At 35.8% G+C, this 17143-nt stretch overlaps 1 protein-coding gene across 2 annotated transcripts in view; it reads right to left on the bottom strand.

Annotated features, from left to right (window-relative positions):
- The window catches only part of CNTNAP2 (contactin associated protein 2), a 1202163-nt gene that overhangs the window by 607603 nt on the left and 577417 nt on the right, over nt 1-17143 (bottom strand). For both annotated transcript variants that reach the window (XM_088150062.1, XM_088150063.1), the window contains exon 5: nt 545-754. In XM_088150062.1, coding sequence (XP_088006188.1) covers nt 545-754 — 210 coding nt within the window. The remainder of the gene's footprint in view (nt 1-544; nt 755-17143) is intronic.

The following is a 17143-nucleotide window of genomic DNA, read 5'->3' as shown; positions in this document are numbered from 1 at the left end:
TATTGATTAGTTCTGTTATATGAAGGATCACCTAAAATAAAAACATGGCTGGATGATAAAACCCCTGACTTTGCTGACCTTGCATTTCTGTCATATCCCTGCCATATGGCCTTTAGCAACCATGGACCCATGCCAAAGGGTCTGAGCTGAAAACTACTTTGACTGCAGTCTCCTCCCACAAGATGCTAAGGAAGACCCACAGATGGAGTAGGCTCCCTACTTCAGACCTCTAGCTAGCAGTAATGTATGACAGCAGCAGGATCAGATGATGGGATAGTACAAAATCACAAAGAGGAATATCAATATTTTTTTCTCCATGGGTTTGAAAACTGTAGAACTAAAAAAAACCCTGGCTTGATACTTGATTCCATTTCTAGATAAATGCTCCTAAAAGAAATCTGTATCATTCTAGCTTTATAAGAGGTTGTTCACTCTACCTAGAAACTGATTTAATTCCTTCTTTTAAAAAAGGGAAGGGATACATTTTACAGTTATAAATCTAATGCTGGGGCAGATAAAGGTGTTTTTTTTTTTTAAGCCATACCTAAATTTAAATTGAGAACCAGTTTGGCCTTTTTCAGTTCCAGGGTGATATAATCTCCTTGCTGGCCTTCTCCATGGAAGAGTACGCCTTCACTTTCTGTGGTTTTAAATTTCAGAGCGATGACATCTTTCAGTGTTTTCAGTGTTTTCTTCTTGTGTCCAAATCTGTACGGTAATACAGCATGGCCATCAAAATTGATAACATCAGCCCCTAAAGAGGAAAATAAAATTATTGCTGAGTGGTTATGTACTGCTGAGGCTAAGTAAAACAAAAGGTCATATATGTATTTATATCCAAACAGGCAAGCAAATATTTAAGGAATGTGTGATCTGGTTCTTAGATATTTCAAATGGCACATGGAAAACTGCATATCAGTTCATATAATTATAAAATAATTTATCCTATTATTTATTAAAGCAGTATAATATAGAATAGTGACTCAGTATATTATTAAATGTATGGGCCTTTCTCCCTCCTAATGAATAAATGTAACATTTATTTCATCTTCACATGACATTATTCTTTATAATTAATCTGAAGTTCTGCCTGAAGATACTATTGGCTGACCCTTCAACGACCACAAAATGTCAGAGAGACTGGGCATTGCCTTCAGCCCAAAATGCAACATGGAAATTATTAAGGAAACTTTCAGAAAGATCAGAGTTCCCAAAAGCATTGAAAAATCTACATGTAAATATGTCTTCTATCATTGAATGATGGCCACCATGTGGAGACAGCCTAAAAGCAATTACCTAAGTACAACAAATCAGGATTATGCTCTTCACTCTTGCAATAGCTGAGGTATGCTTGAATGTAATTGGAACACATATATGGCAGCTTAAAACATATGGCAGCTTAAAAGATGAAAGTTTCTGGAGTTGTCACCAAGCACTGCCAGTTTGCATTGTCAACCAGAATGTTTGGCTGTACATTATAAAAGGAACGTCTTCTATAACTTAGATCAGTAATGGGTAACCACAGGCTTGTGATTCCCCAGCAACACATTCTATGGCCTCAACCAGGCCACTAAAATCTGGCAACAAAAGTCCTTCTCTTTCTTTTTCTTTTTATGTCAATGCAATTTTGAAGGGACGTGGGCATACTCCACATCCTTTCAATTAAAGAATGTCATTTTATTTGCATTGACATAAAAGAAAGAGAGGAAGGTGGATTATAGTCATGAATAAACATGGATAGGACTGACACCTTCAATGGACTGTTTGAAACAATTTAATTGCAGCTCCAGAGTTTACTCTCAATGCAAATAAAGCAAATCTGATCCTTTGATAACTTTGAACAGTTTGTTAATTTTACTTTTGGTTAAGCACACACAAGACTAAACTTGTTTGCACAAACATAATCATATTCACAGATTTAGGAATTATAGTAGACCACGTTGTTGTAAAATATTCAGGTGATATTGCACTGCAATTGAATATAAGCTGTGTAAGAAGTTAAAATGTAAACATTATTAAACATTGATATAGCTTTCAGTGCCACCTGCCCCACCTCCAGAGGAAGCAAATCACAGCTGAAAGACCAAAAGAAACCAGCTGCACTGGCTCCCAGCATACTTCCAGGTGGAATTCAAGACACTGGTTTTCAGCTATAAAACCCTCCTTGGCAGGGACCACCTCTCAACAGTTGTCTCTACCCATCCCGCTATGTCTGACAGGAGGGGCATACTCCATGTCCCTTCAATTAAATAATGTCATTTTATGGAACCTTGGAAGTGTCCCTTTTATGTTGCAGTGCCTACCTTCTAGAACACCATACCCTGCCATCCCTCTCCCCCATAGAAGATCTCAAAGAGGGTTGCAGGGGGCTTACTCCTCATTTTATCCCCAAACAACAGTTCTGGAAGATACAATTGACTGCAAGACAATTAGACTTGGCCATGGAGCTCACTGAATGACTAAGACCTTAAAGTCATTCAGTGAGCTCCATGGCCAGGTCTGTCTAATCCATTCAAAGACTTACACACCAACATACCCATACTCCTATGCACAACTATATTACTCAAACCCACATTTGTATTCCCAACTATGCTCTTCCTGAATCATCATCATTAATCACAACAACAAAAGCAAGAAGAGGTGGAAGCAAGGTGAATTCTTGGGCAGAATGGGAAAAAGGATAAGATCTGGATCCTGGTGAGGTTGGAGGACAAGGAAGAGGGAAGGAAAACTTGACTGTAAAGTGAGGGGAGGAAAGGAGGAAGAGGGCAGCTCCATTCTTTTTAAAAATGAATAGTTTTAGTTATTATTAGATTCCCAGGCAGATTAGGTGTTCTTATTCCGAAAACAGAATTGTCAGGAAGTATTGGACATATGGTAATCCTACCTTATGTAAGCAACACAAATAATACATAAATATATCCATCTGCTGCATTACACTCCAAGGATGTAATGAGGTTTACTGATTGCAGCTTGTTTTACAACAAACAAAATAACAAAAAGCCTTGCAATATAAAATAATCCTTACCTTGAAAAGACAGCTTCCACTACTTCCCATCATACATTAAGAATAGAAATTAGTTCATAAATCAATATAACACTCAAATTAGCTACTTGCAACATATGTTATGCAGATGAACTAAAGCAAGGCCCAAGGGACTACTTAGGTTTCCCTCACAAAATAATTAATGCCACAATGCTCATTGAACACCTTTAAAAAAGCAATAAATTCCTGAGAAAAGGTTACTGTCTTGAAGATTCAACAAAGCCTTCATTTAAACCTATGCTCGTTTCTAAACTTAGAACCATGGGACATAATTAATCCCCCTTTTAAACCAAATAATATCCAAGTGCCTATGAGAGTGTCTTATATTGTTATGGTATGGAAAAAACAACAGAGAATCTATTTGTAGAAGTTACCCTAAGGAGAGGAAACACTTCGTTCTTTCTGTGTTTCTTTTCTTTAATAAGAATTTTATTAATTTTCAAACAAGAATAAAATACACAAAACATCAAAAGAAAAGTAGAAAAGAAAGAAATAGAGAAGTGTGAGGAAGAAAAGAAAAAAAAGGAAGAAAAAGACAGAAAATAAGAAAAGAACAACTTCTGACTTTCTTCAGTTATAAGTAAAATAATACATTAACTTCTTACTCTAGTAATATCCATAAAACACAATATTTCTATAGCAAAAACAGTTCTAAATATTAAATTTCAAAGTCAAAATTTCATTTCTTTCAGTTACAAGCAAAAATCCCAAGAGTAATTTCTTAATAGAAACAAAGTTAAAGACATTGATACAGATATGTTATCCCAAGGTCCTGAGCAACATCTGAAGTATCAGTTAATCTATCATTATTAAACACCTAAGTCTATTTATTTTCTATAACAGTAAAATCCATAAACATTATCATGCAGTCTCAGTCCAAAAATAAATTCCAGTATTACCAATCCAAAATCATAACTTGTACATTTTAACTTTGGTCCTATAAGTCCACTTTAAATTCTTTTTTCTTCTTTTCAGGGAGCTTGACATTTAGTCTTTTCTTCAAGTGAAATATCAAGTAGTAATTTCTTGTCACTTTGTCTTTTTTTTTTTTTTACTATCAAAGACATCTTCAAAGGTTTAATAAGTCCTTCCTGCGCATCCAAAACAAGAAAAATCTCCAAAATACTCTTCTGCTTTATGATCTGGATATTGTCAAAGAAAATTTGTGTCGTGAATTTGGGCTTTATAAAGAACTCATTCTCTCCAGGCTCAAGACAAGCAAAATCATCCAGCCCTCCATCCAAATCCAGATCTCTTATTCCAGTTTCCTGTTCTGAAGATTCCCTTACTTCACATTGTATAACATTGTCAATATTCCTATTTATGATATCCATTTTTGTTTGCAAATCAATATCACTATCAAATCTATCTAATTTTCTTCTCAAAGGCTTCAAATTTAGTTTCTATCACTTGTAGAATTCTAGTAGTGAAATCTTCCAGTAAATGTGTAAGTGTCTCTTTAAATTCCCTTTGCTGAACTCCAGCCATAACAAACAGCACACACAGGAAAAAAGAAAAGAAAAGAAAAGAAAAGAAAAGAAAAGAAAAGAAAAGAAAAGAAAAGAAAAGAGGGTAAAAAGCAAGGTCTCAGAGTACTTTTGTTTACAAAGCCCCATCAATCAGCGTCATAGCAAAATAAAAATAAAGCAGCTTTCCCACAAAAATCTTTAACCAGCAATCTCAAGCTCCGATCTCACAAGTACAGATTCAACAAAATTAACTTTTTAAAAACCAAAAAAAACCCCACTCATTTCATAAAAACCAAAAATTCAACCCTTTGATTCTTCGCTCAATATATAAATCCCAAAGTCCAAATCAGATTTTTTTAAAGTGTTGAAAATATGAAAAACACCAAGAAGATACACTTATCTGTTGCCGAAAAAAGCCTCTCTTCATCTAAGAGAGTAATAAACCATTTAAAATGTGTTTTAGAAATAGGGAGGTTGGTTTTAGTGTCCTAAATTTTGGCTATACCACAGCCTCAAACAGGATGGAAAAACTTCATCTCCCAGCCGCTCACCGCAAGTCGATCACAAAGTCTTCTGCTTCGTGGTCTCCTCGCAAGAAATGGCTGTCTGGAGAGCATCTGGATTGATTTCATGGATTCTCCTTTACATTCGGAGAATTCTTTGGGCTACAGAGATCCTGCCCTAGCCCCAATGACTGTGGCATCGATTCCCAGACAAAGGAAATAGTCAAGTTGCCATTAATCCCCCACTGGAAGCTGGTTCTTTCTGTGTTTCTGTAGGTGAGACTCTTGCTTTCTTCATATTTACCCATTCAAATATACACATTGGCTGTGTTCGCACAGCACACTAAAACCTGCTTTGTTTGAACCACAGTTAAGTTGCACTCCAACATAAACAGTGTTGAAGTTCACACTCTGTCCTAAAGATTTACAAACTACAGCTACTAGATTCATAGGGCATGCTAGACCAAAAGCCAACAAACCTATTGTGGCTTAGAACATTGCAAAAATAATTGGGGTGGGGGGAAGGGGACATTGCTATTCTTGCAAAATGCATATTATGTAATCATTATATTAGTGATATAAACAGCAGTGCCATATCCTGAGCATGTAATAAATATGTTCTTCAGACTCAATTTCCCAGTATGTATCCTCTCCTACTGGTCTCATTATGGCACCCCCTCAGAGCTGGTGAATTACCATTCCCTTTGAGTCCTGCAGCAATCATATTTCAGTATCCAGGGGCTGATCTAAAGTCAATTGGGGTTGATAGGAATTCATTCACAGGCTTCAGCTTACTTTGAATTAAGCCCTAAGGGGAGATCATCCAAAAGCACATTGAAAGGGAATGTTTAACCACATAAGCAAATGCATTTGACACACTGGCCCTTGTAGCATTTAGATGAAAAGGCAACTGTAAGCACCCTGCAGTTAGAGATTAACTATTTCATAGTTCAGTATGTAACAGCTGGTCTCTTTCACCTTTAAAAGTTTAAAATTACCTGAATTATCATCAAAGCTAGAAAGCTAGGTAGCTAGAAAAGGATTTCTGTCATATTATAAAGAATGTACAGGCTATATATCTGAAGAACATGATATAAAAACCTTCCTTTAGGTTGGCTGGGGAATTCTGGGAGTTGAAGTCCACTCATCTTAAAGTGGCCAGGTTTGGACAACACTGCTTTAGCTGAACACCTTGAGATTTACAGTACATGATTACAGCAACATTGTTCAAGCTGGTCTCTGCACTGAAGCTCTTGTTCATGCAAATGGTGTCCTGCATAAATACTGCACAAATGGAAGTTTTTTAACTCTACAAATTAGATAAAAAAGCTGCTACTGCAGCAAGTGCTGTTTCTTAAACACTGAACAAAAAGTCAGTAAGAGGAAGCTACTACCGTTGTAACCATCTGTCACTTTGAAATGATGTTTTCTGTCAGAGGAAGCAAAATGGTCCCCTTCAGTTCAGGAAACCACAGCATTGTGGGAGTTTTGTTGATGCCTTGGACAAATACGTACATTGGAACTGACCTACTAGCCCTGTCCTTGACCTCTGTGTACTGACTGTCACTTCTGCACAGCTATTCATGCATGTGCACCCTGAAGTAATTAATCATGTTTCTTGACAAAGTAGAAAGTACAGGTGACACACTGAGATCAGGCTTTGGGGGCCCTGTTCCAAACCAATGAATTACATGAGGAAGTTAAGGGCAATCCTGGGAGTCAGATAATAATAATATCTCCCAGTGCATTTTTCTACTCCATTTGACAACCTTGGTGGGGCTTATGCCTACTGTGAGGCATGGTAAACATATGTACAATACATCCATATATAATGGTCTCATAATATAGTGTATACATATATTGTGGTTTGTGTATAAGGAGCTTGGGATCTCCTTACTAATAATAAAGAAGATGATCTTTGGATGATAATTGTTTATTCAAATCAGCTCATAATTAATGTTATCCCAATAAAAGTTGCCCTAATTTAAAAATTTAAGTGATTAAAACTATTCAGACAGCTCACTAAAAAAACTCCAGTTTAGATATTAGGAAGACAGTCCATATTAAAAGAAAGCAGTGAAATTTAATTTTGGTTCATAATTTTCAAATATAAAAGCTAAATTGGAACAAGTACTGAAACAGAGAATAAAGTTAAATACAGAATAAAGTTAAATACAGAATGAGTTAAATATCATATGAGATATTAATGTGAATTTGTTAAGCTAACATTATCCAAAAGTCTTAAAGTACTCCTAAACTCTCTAGATAATTGGTAGCATGTTAAAAGATGAACTATTTTCATCTACAGAAGGAATATGGTATGAACATTCCTGGAGGATAATATTTCTCTTAGCTAACATTATGCTGATATTGATGAGTTTTAAAGCTTATATAAAAATTATTCTAGCATTCTTCAATTTAATATTATACACTTTTTAACATGGGAACACAAACTTTCAGAGATAATGTAATATTGTGAGCATCCATAAATCAAATACTCCAGTATATGTAATAACCATATTCTGACTGATAACACTGAAGATATGATCTTTTAAACGACTTTGCCAATTTTCCGTTTTAGCCAGTTATCCCTGGAGTTAGATTTATCAGAAAAAAATTATATGGCATCACCTCACTATCTTTTTAAAATTCATAATCCACACCAGAGACACTTTTTTTTAAAGTGGAATAAGTAAAGGAGGCCAGAACAGCTTGATAAATAGTGCACGTATGTTAATGGTACTATATATATACACATACACACACACACACACACACACACACACACATATATATATATACACACACACACAGAGTATATACAGAGTATATATATGTGTGTGTGTGTGTGTGTGTGTGTGTGTGTGAATTTTAGTCACTGCCCATCTCACTAGGAAGTGACTCTGGGTGGTTTACAGTAAAAACAAGAATAAATATTAATTAAAATACAATTAAAATACAATAAAAAAAATTTTTTTTAAGTTCATCTTTATACATGAACTTACAGAAACATCTAACCCTCTCCAAAACCTCCCTAAATCAAAAGTTTTTTAAAAAATGACGAATATTGATAAGTTTGATCCCAGTTGCAATCTGCTTTAGCTATCTTCTCTTCATCCTGCCTCTCCCACAATCATTTTTGCCTGTTTCCTCATGCTCCCAGATTTCATTTATCAAGAAACTCCTGTTATTTAGTTTTATCCTTTAAATGAATGAACAAATGACGAGTGCAATGCTGCGGTTTCTGGAGGATTCAGAGAATATATTAAATTGGCTCTGCTCTTGTGGTCCCTACAGAAATATTCACAACTGTTCCCTTCCCAACACTAGCTGTAACACCTGAAAAGAAGGAAAGGGAGCAGACTGGGGCATAGCACAATATATGCTTTCAAACTGAATAATCAAAATCCTTCTCAGTTTTTTACCAAATTTCGAAGAGTCTTTAAGATGGTTTAAGATGAGAGACACATACATATTATTCTGTCCTCACTTCCATTTTGCTGGCCTGTATCTGGTACAGTGCTGGATACTTTGAAAGCTTTATTTGCTTTTCTTCTTCATCTTCTACCCTTTTTTGCAAAATTTATCTGTACTTTTATATTATAAACTAGGATGCACAAATACTATTTTATTTAATTAATTACAGGGGTATCCACTCATAGCACACAAATTAACTTCTGGATCCTTTTTTATAGCCTCCAAAATTTGTTTCACCAAATTTCAGTAGCAAGCTACCAAGAAATAACAGTGCCATTTCCATTACTGCTCAAATTAATTAAAATGAAAAAAAGAGGGGAAAAAACCCCTTGACATTTACAGAAGGATGGAAGGAAGATCAATTCTTGATGTCTTGATGGATTCCAAATGCCAGGGACACAATCAAGCATATGATATGCATCCTTAATCAGCAATTATTGATCTAAAGCCCCAAATGTGGCAATAGCAGGACAAGTGCAGTCCATATGAGTTAATGTTTCGATTTCTCAACTGCATCTCCAGCAGGAAGGCAATTACATCCAAACCTTATTAAACATTATAAGATGTCCAATATACACCAACTAAAATTTGTTGTATTAAGATAAAAGGAAACCAATTAACGATTACGGCACAGGGTTTTGGTTTTATTGTTTTACTGTTTTATGATTGTTTTAAAGTTACTGGCTTTATTGTTGTTGTAAGCCACTCAAAGTTGCTTAAGATGGGTGGCCATATAAATCTTTTAAATAAATAAATAAATAAATAAATAAATAAATAAATAAATAAATTTCATCTTATAAAATACAATTTTCCACTGGCTTTCCAGAATAGGACATTCAAGCTCATCATTTGTGTGGTCATTTAATTTATTAATGTCAATTTCATCATCTTCTTTGACTTCTAGCAAAAAATATTGGCTTAGAAGCCATAATTGATTCTTCCAAAACCACCTTCTGTTGTGGAATTTTAGAGGCAGTAATGGCATCAGGACTAAACACCCTGAAGAACAAGTGCAAAAAAAACACTCAGGTAAATTCCAGAAAAGTTTTCAAAATAGCCACATAGAACTAAAGTACAGAAAGATCCAGTGTAACTAAACCTCACCCCAAAGATTTAACCACTATTTCTAATATGAGATTATCCAAGAATGTAAGCTTTTCATGCATAAAAGGATCAAAGTTATATTTACAGCATATTTCCCAAAAAGCATCATTATATGTAATTAATGAGAAATTAGAGAGTATGATTTCCTAATATATTTTGGTGGGAGAGGCCAGGTAACGAGAAACTGAGTTATAAGACTTTGTTTCAGTTTCACATGCTAATTCTCAAGTGTACGCAAACATCAGCAAAATCCCGCTTTGTTCATTCAACCCTTGGCTGTGAAGTGTAATAAATGTACAATGAATTGTGTATGACATATCCATGTTTTCCTTAAGAAGTATGGAATTTGGATGTGGCCATTGCTGAATGCTGTAGCAAAAAGAATGAACAAGGATACCAAAACAACATATGACCAAATGGAATATTCTTTAATTTCCTTCCTTTTCATAATCTCTTTTTTCCTCTTTTTCTTTTGTGAACACAACTTTATCAAGGCATATTGTTTAATGCAAGTTTGACCTTGTGTAGCAGTCAGGCAGAAGAAAAACCTGAGCTTTAACTAGAATCTTGTGCAATGTTTGATTCTCATAATAATTTTCTGTGACATTTTCTAATGGAAATCATTCCATGTATACAATCAGAATTAGGATGAGTGTATATCTGTTCAGTTTACTTGGTAATGTGAACTTATTTTACTTGCATTTTCCCGATTAAAATGCAAACCAAAGGAGGTACATTTTAATATACCCGCTTTTCTGAATGTTGTGCTCTACAGGTAGTTTTTCTAACCAAAGAATGCATACAGAAGTTTGTGCATTAGAGAAAAGTGCCTTCAAAAATGTGTATCTTCAAAAAGAAAATGCACAAAAATGGCAACTAATGTTTTTATAAAACTTTAAACAAAATCATAATGAAGGAGAAATGGGCTGAAACAACATAACAGTGAAAAAAGGGGAAACTATACAAAAATGAAGCAGATCACATTGCTGTATCCTTTAATAGAAATACTGTGAGAACTTAAAAAAAAACTCGCTTGGTTAATGACTGTACTCCCACAATGACAGAAGTATTTGCAGTATGCACTCTAATTAAATGTACTTATCTTTCAGGAGATTTTCACATTTCTTCAAATTTTGTTCTCCATTCTAAAAATATACTACTATGATTATAAAAATACAAATTGTAGATGAAATGTATATAAAAGTATAGGATAAATTAAATATAAAGGTTTGTTTGTTTATTTATTTGGTAAATTTATATAGCTACCCATCTCACATATATGACTCTGAGCTTAACTGAGCACAGTTAAGCACACAAAACAATACAACAGAATAACAACAAAAATAACAATAAAAATCATGAAAAAACATTAAAAAAAGGAAAGACCCATAATTTGCAGGAGAGCACACTAAATTTTCCTAGCAATATAGCCACTTTGCAAGCTTCATACTCATATTACCGGATCCTCAGGTCAGATGGCAATACCATGTTTTCAGGCCCTTCCAGAAGGCCCACAAGGTCAGGGCCAAGCTGACTTCAGGGGGAATGATGTTCTAAAGGATGGGTGCCATGGCAGAAAAGGTTCCATCAGATGCCATTCCTTTATGGACAGGACCTGCAACATGCCTTTCCTGCTGGACCTGATGGGATGGGTAGAAGTGCCTGGGGAGAGGCAGTCCCTCCAATAACATTTAGAATAACCAATAGAAAAGAATATATGAAGCTCAGGATTGAACTGTGGAGTCCTTGGTGTTCTCTGAGTTTGGTTGTTTGCTTCCAGACATTTCATTACCCAAGTAGGCAACATCATCATTATGGGTAATGAAACATCTGCAAGCAGACAACCAAGTTCAGAGAACACCAAGGACTCCACATTTAGAATAACATATGCATTAATTAATTAAAGGTAGATTTTATAAAAATGTGTGCAAACACATTTGAAAGCATTTTTACTTTTTATTCACAAAATAATGCAGAAATGGGACAGAATACATTTATGACTGAGTAGATGGAAAATTCACAGAGTTATCCATTCATCAGTATAGACAGTGAGAACATGGTATGTTCTGGGATATGTAGACACCTGAAAACAATTGTACAAAAAAACTGTGGCAACCCAAATAACATTAAGAGCCCTACCTATGCATAGATTGATATGCTTAACTATTCTTTTGCAGACAAATTCTCTCATGAAATTTAGGAAAGCTTTAGAAAAGAGGAATATAATTTCAGTCAGGCTGAGGACTGCACGTTTGAGGAAGGCCTTTTAAAAGGGTTGGGGCTGAGTCCAAAAGGGAATTGAGGATTGATCCAAACAGTGGGTGTGGACATTAAAAAAAAATGAAAATGAAATCAACTATGAAGTGTAAATATGTAAATCCCTTCTAATAAATTTTCTGCCCAAAGAGTAAAAGGTTAATTAATAAAGAAATATAACTAATCCCCCCATTCAGATCCACTTAACTTAATATAATCTTCCCTATATTGTACATCTGATTGCTACCTGGCTGGGTAAAACACAAAATAATTGCAAGAGAAGGAGCATCTGGTTGACCAGCTGCTGAGTGTGGAAACCAGACTGTGTTTTGACGGATATTCTAGTTTTTGTCACAAACATAGGAAGAGGAAGTGAAGAATGCAAGGAGACAAGGAAAAATAATAAACAGCATCAGCACTACATGCAGAGAGAAAAAAGGCAAAGAAAGATGAGACTATGGTATAAGAAGAACAATGAAGGGAGAAGAGATGCAAGGAAAATGGCAGCACACAGATTAACATAATTAGGAAAGGAGTGGAATTATCTGGACATGGTGGAAGAAGGATGTGGAAGCTAAAGATAGAACTGGTAAGAGAATGCCTGGTGGGAGCAGGGAATTGTGGTAATAAAATGGTAGCCAGATCTGGGTAGGCAAGGACATGAGGAGATGACGGTACAGGAGGAATCTAAGAAGGATATCTTAAGTGCTGTTTACATCTACACACTCCACAGTGGGCAGAGTTTGTGCACTCATGGCTTAGGACTTCAAACTAGGCCAGCCTGTTGAGTGACCTCATTTCCAAAATAGCTTTCATTATATTTAATGGGGAACAAAGTCAAAACTCTGTTAACAACAATGGAGAGGAAGATGTTGTCTTCTATGTACAGTAATGGAGACTAGCTCATTTAATCAGTTTATTCCAAGATGCAATCTAAAGAGGTACAGTCCAGGAAGATCTGCATTATGTGATCGTACTGATTGTGATTTTACCTCTCTATTACCTATATTTACTTTTTTAAAGTCACCTGGACCTATTTTAGATGCTAAAAGATTAGTCTCACCCACAGTATTCCTGATCCAATACTGATGGGTAGGTATGGAATCTAGAATATGGATCAGAGGAAAATGCAAGAAAGATATTTTCCTTCCTACTTCCCAAAGCAAGCCTTTTGAACTATAATGCCAAACACATTAGTTTAAAATCAGTTAACTAATTAGCCAATTAGGGCAACTTTATTTGTGAATTCCCAGAGTCGTTGGGAGTCAGGCAGCATACAATACAATTCATAAAGAAATAAACAAATAAATTCGTTTAAATCATCAGGATAATGTCTAACCAATGATATCTGTAATGCATGTACATTCCACACATAAAATTCCCTTGTGCTTTTAATTTCAACAGATATTTTTAAAATACAGCTTTCTATGATATAAAGCTGAAACCTTCTTGAAAACAAAGGCACTTGTCCAACAGTAGATTTTAAGTACTATTATTACTGTATCTAGTCTAAATTGCTGCTTGAACTTACCTCTCACATATTATAGCATCCACCCCATAAGGAAATGTGAAACCATTAAATAGTTCTCTTTTGTATTATATTAAAATCTACATATCTGACTTATAAAAGTAAATATTTATGTATTGGATATATAAAGCCACTTACCTCATAAATGGTAACTCTAGGCAGCATACAAATATACCCATAACATACAACATGCAACATACATAGTCAAAGCTGGGAATAACAACCAATCCCTTTTCTAACTCAAAATGCACAGGAAGAGCCAGGTCTTCACAGTTGTATGAAAGACTAGTAGGGCTGAGGGCACCCACACCTCAGGGGGAATGGGGACCTCTTTCCAAAGGGCAGGCACAACTAAGAAGGCACATCTCATAAGATGACACTCATTCAAAGAGAGGACCTGGAGAATGCCCACCTGTTTGGCCTAGTGGGATGGGCAACCAGAGACAAGCGGTCCCACAAGTAACTTGGCTCTACGCCAAGCAGGATTTTATAGGTGATAACTAGCACCTTGAATTGTAACCACAACCCTACTGGGAGCCAATGAAATGCACGGAGCAGTGGTGTCACATTTGTGAACCATGGCAGTTCCATCACTACTGATGCAGTTGCATTCTGGACCATTTGCAGTTTCTGGATGGTCTTCAAGGGCAGCCCTATGTAGAGTGTGTTGTACAAGTCCAGCTGGGAAGTGACTAAGTCTTGAGTGACTGTAAGCATGCTGCAGCTCTGAACAGCTCAAGAAACCATCTTTAATATGTCATCCTTAGGGATAGGTAAAATGTTCTACTCCTAGAAGATATGTTTTCATATATTTTCACTCATAAATTGATTCCATTCACTTTCTGTGCTAGTCCAATAATTGTTTTAAACCCATAAAGCAGTTTGCAGTCAAATTCATCTTTTAAAATATATTTTCTCTCAAGATATATTTTTCTAAGCAAATTTTATCTCAAATGTGCATTTTAAATCCCTTTTTGTGCATTTGTTTTTTGAGGGAAGAACTACTCTACACCATTACTTTGGAGGTGCAGATAAAATTGGTTCATGTCAGAATTTGCAAACTCAGGTTACTCAAATATCCTTAAAAACCTTATTCTTCCTTATAATTATTTATTAATACTCTCGTCTTTCTTCAGCACACCCTCTGCCCTTGTGATTTTAATGTACTTTATGTATAATTCCGCAGTCCTAAGCAATTTATAATATTGTATCCTACATTATCTACAGCACATGTCCTAGCAAGCTAAATTTATTTGGAAAGCCCGCATGTAGGGGAGGCAAAGGAGGAGAGTATGCTGAGTGCAGGAGTGGAAAGAGCACAATGTGGACAAGGAATGAAGAGAAAGCATATGGCAGGTGGAAAGGAGAGAGCATGCTGTAGATAGGGTATGTTTTGACAGATTTCACTAAACAGTACCCATGATAATAACCACTTAGAACAGAAGTGCAGTACGTAAAACTATATGAGATCTTGGTTGTCTGTAGCCCGTGAGCAGAAAATTAAAGAAAATGTATTATGATAAACTCTAAAAAGAAAACATGTTTTTTTGTAGAACATTCACTTTGCATAATGATGAAGATTAGTGCAATTACTGAGCAGTGTGAAAAGTTCAGCAGACTGCTTTATAAAAAAAGTAAAAATAAAATAAAAATCAGAAGTATTTAGTATTCTTTGAATTTGATCATGTGACCCCATTTGAATTTCTTGGCAGCTAAGTTCTAAAATGATTTTCAAGTGACTTCTGGAGTGTAGCCATGGAACAGACCTGTATGCATCCTGACTTTTAAATAAATTGTATTTAGTTTGATTTACTAATATCGTAAGTTGTATGTTTTTCAAGGTTCTTAAGGGGCAAGAAAAGGCTGTATTCTTGTCTTCAGAATCATTATAGAATTTGGCAACTAATGTTACATTGTGATAGCACAGTCAATAAAGTGGGCTTATTAACATTCTGGCAATTTCTCCTATCTAGACCAATACATCTATGTTCTCTGGAATGAGCTGCGGATGGCTGCCTCACTCTCATTCTAATGTAGGGTCACATAGTCATTGCAAAATTAATCACAAGTCATTTATTAGGTTACTGAAGATATCTAGATTATGTACTAACTCTTCTCTATGTGTAATTTATAGAGCGAAGCAAATACCCCAAATTAATCCAGGTATATTAAAAAAAAAACACACACCTCTTATTGGCTTACTAAATTCTAAATAGAAATACAGACAAATACAGTACTACTTATGTGAACAGCGTAATAAAATAATAAGAAATTGTATTTAAAGTGCTAGTAAGTACTCTCTGTATCTTTTCTTTGAATACAAAATATTGTATGCATCTGGGAAAAGTCTAGGTTATAACTGTTTTGTCTAGTATATTGGCTTTTCACACATAGAGTGGGATCTAGATATAGCTCTAATTAGGCCTTTCCCATATGGCAGCCTTAAGCAGTTTGTCTCTTGTGCTGAAACCAGAAGGAAATGAAGCCGGCTTAAAATATTGCAGTCTAGATTTCAATTCATTCTTCAACTTGTGCCACAATCCTGGCCAGGTGTTCTGTCTAGCCAGGATCCCTGACTTGGTGATTCCCTGTTTCCTTATGCTTCCCACCCACACTGGGAAAGCAAGTATCTATTGTTTTTTGATCTGGAGATAGGTCTTTGAGAACATGTGATTTCCCTTCATATATGAGACCCCCTCCATTGACTCACTTTTCTAATTGACATTTTCTCATCCAGCATGTTCATCAGTGAACCAGTAGCAAGCAAATAAAGACAACAATTTTGCCATTCTTCCTGACACTTGGGCTAGGAGAAACTAGTCAACTTAAGAAAGAAAAGGTCCATTTGCAAAATAATAACAATAACAACAACAACAACAACAACCTTCAGCATCAGTCCACTAGTGTGTATGCATAGGAAACTGTCCAGTGGCTCACCTGTCCTCTGCCCAGCTTTCACTTGCACTTACCTTGCCCAACCAAAGAGCTGTATATGTAGAAAGGATGAGTAAACCGGTAAAGCGTCCCTTATTGAAGATATAGAAACCTAACTCACAAAGCACAGAAAATTTGAGGCTTTACATGAGCATGTTCTTCTCCAGTGACCAGAGATGAAAGGGCATGTTGGCAGCTCTGTACAAAGACCAATAGGAGCACATACTGTATATTGTCTAAACTGATTTAAAATATAGCAGAAGAACTGCTTGGCCAGACTCCTGCTAGGACAAGGCAGAAGACACCACTTTTGAAATGAAGCAAGAAAGAACACTTGCAGCGTCCCTCTATGGAAGGACAGAGATGAGTTGAGGCTGACATAACCTTGCAATTCCTCTCAGTGTGAGTGCTGAAGCATTGCCTGCCTCTGGTTAGTGGTTCGTCCAAAAGAGCCCTTGGGACAGATCCACTGAGCTCACTGGCTCTATGCTACACAAAACAGTCTGGATCAAACTTTTAAAATAGTGTTTCTCAATCTTGGCAACTTTAAGATATGTGGGCTTCAACTCCCAGAATTTCCCAGCCAGCCATGCTGGCTGGGGAATTCTGGGAGTTGAAGTCCACATATCTTAAAGTTGCTAAGGTAGAGAAACACTGTTAAAGTGCATATTTGTTTTGCACTTGGAGGATCACTTGAGCATTAAATCACAATCTAGAAAATGAAGTTACAATGCTCAGGAAGAACTGCATGATATGGTAATTTTGGATATCTCCATTTAAATTCTGTTGCTGAAATTCTTGTTCTGTAAAATAAGCAAACATCTGG

Source organism: Python bivittatus, unplaced genomic scaffold (assembly GCF_059951505.1).
Source record: "Python bivittatus isolate LINGU-HERP-01145 unplaced genomic scaffold, Pbiv_v1 ctg000610_np1212, whole genome shotgun sequence".
NCBI classification, from domain to species: domain Eukaryota; kingdom Metazoa; phylum Chordata; class Lepidosauria; order Squamata; family Pythonidae; genus Python; species Python bivittatus.
Note: the sequence above shows the minus strand (reverse complement) of the source record. Positions and strands in the feature narration are given on the sequence as shown.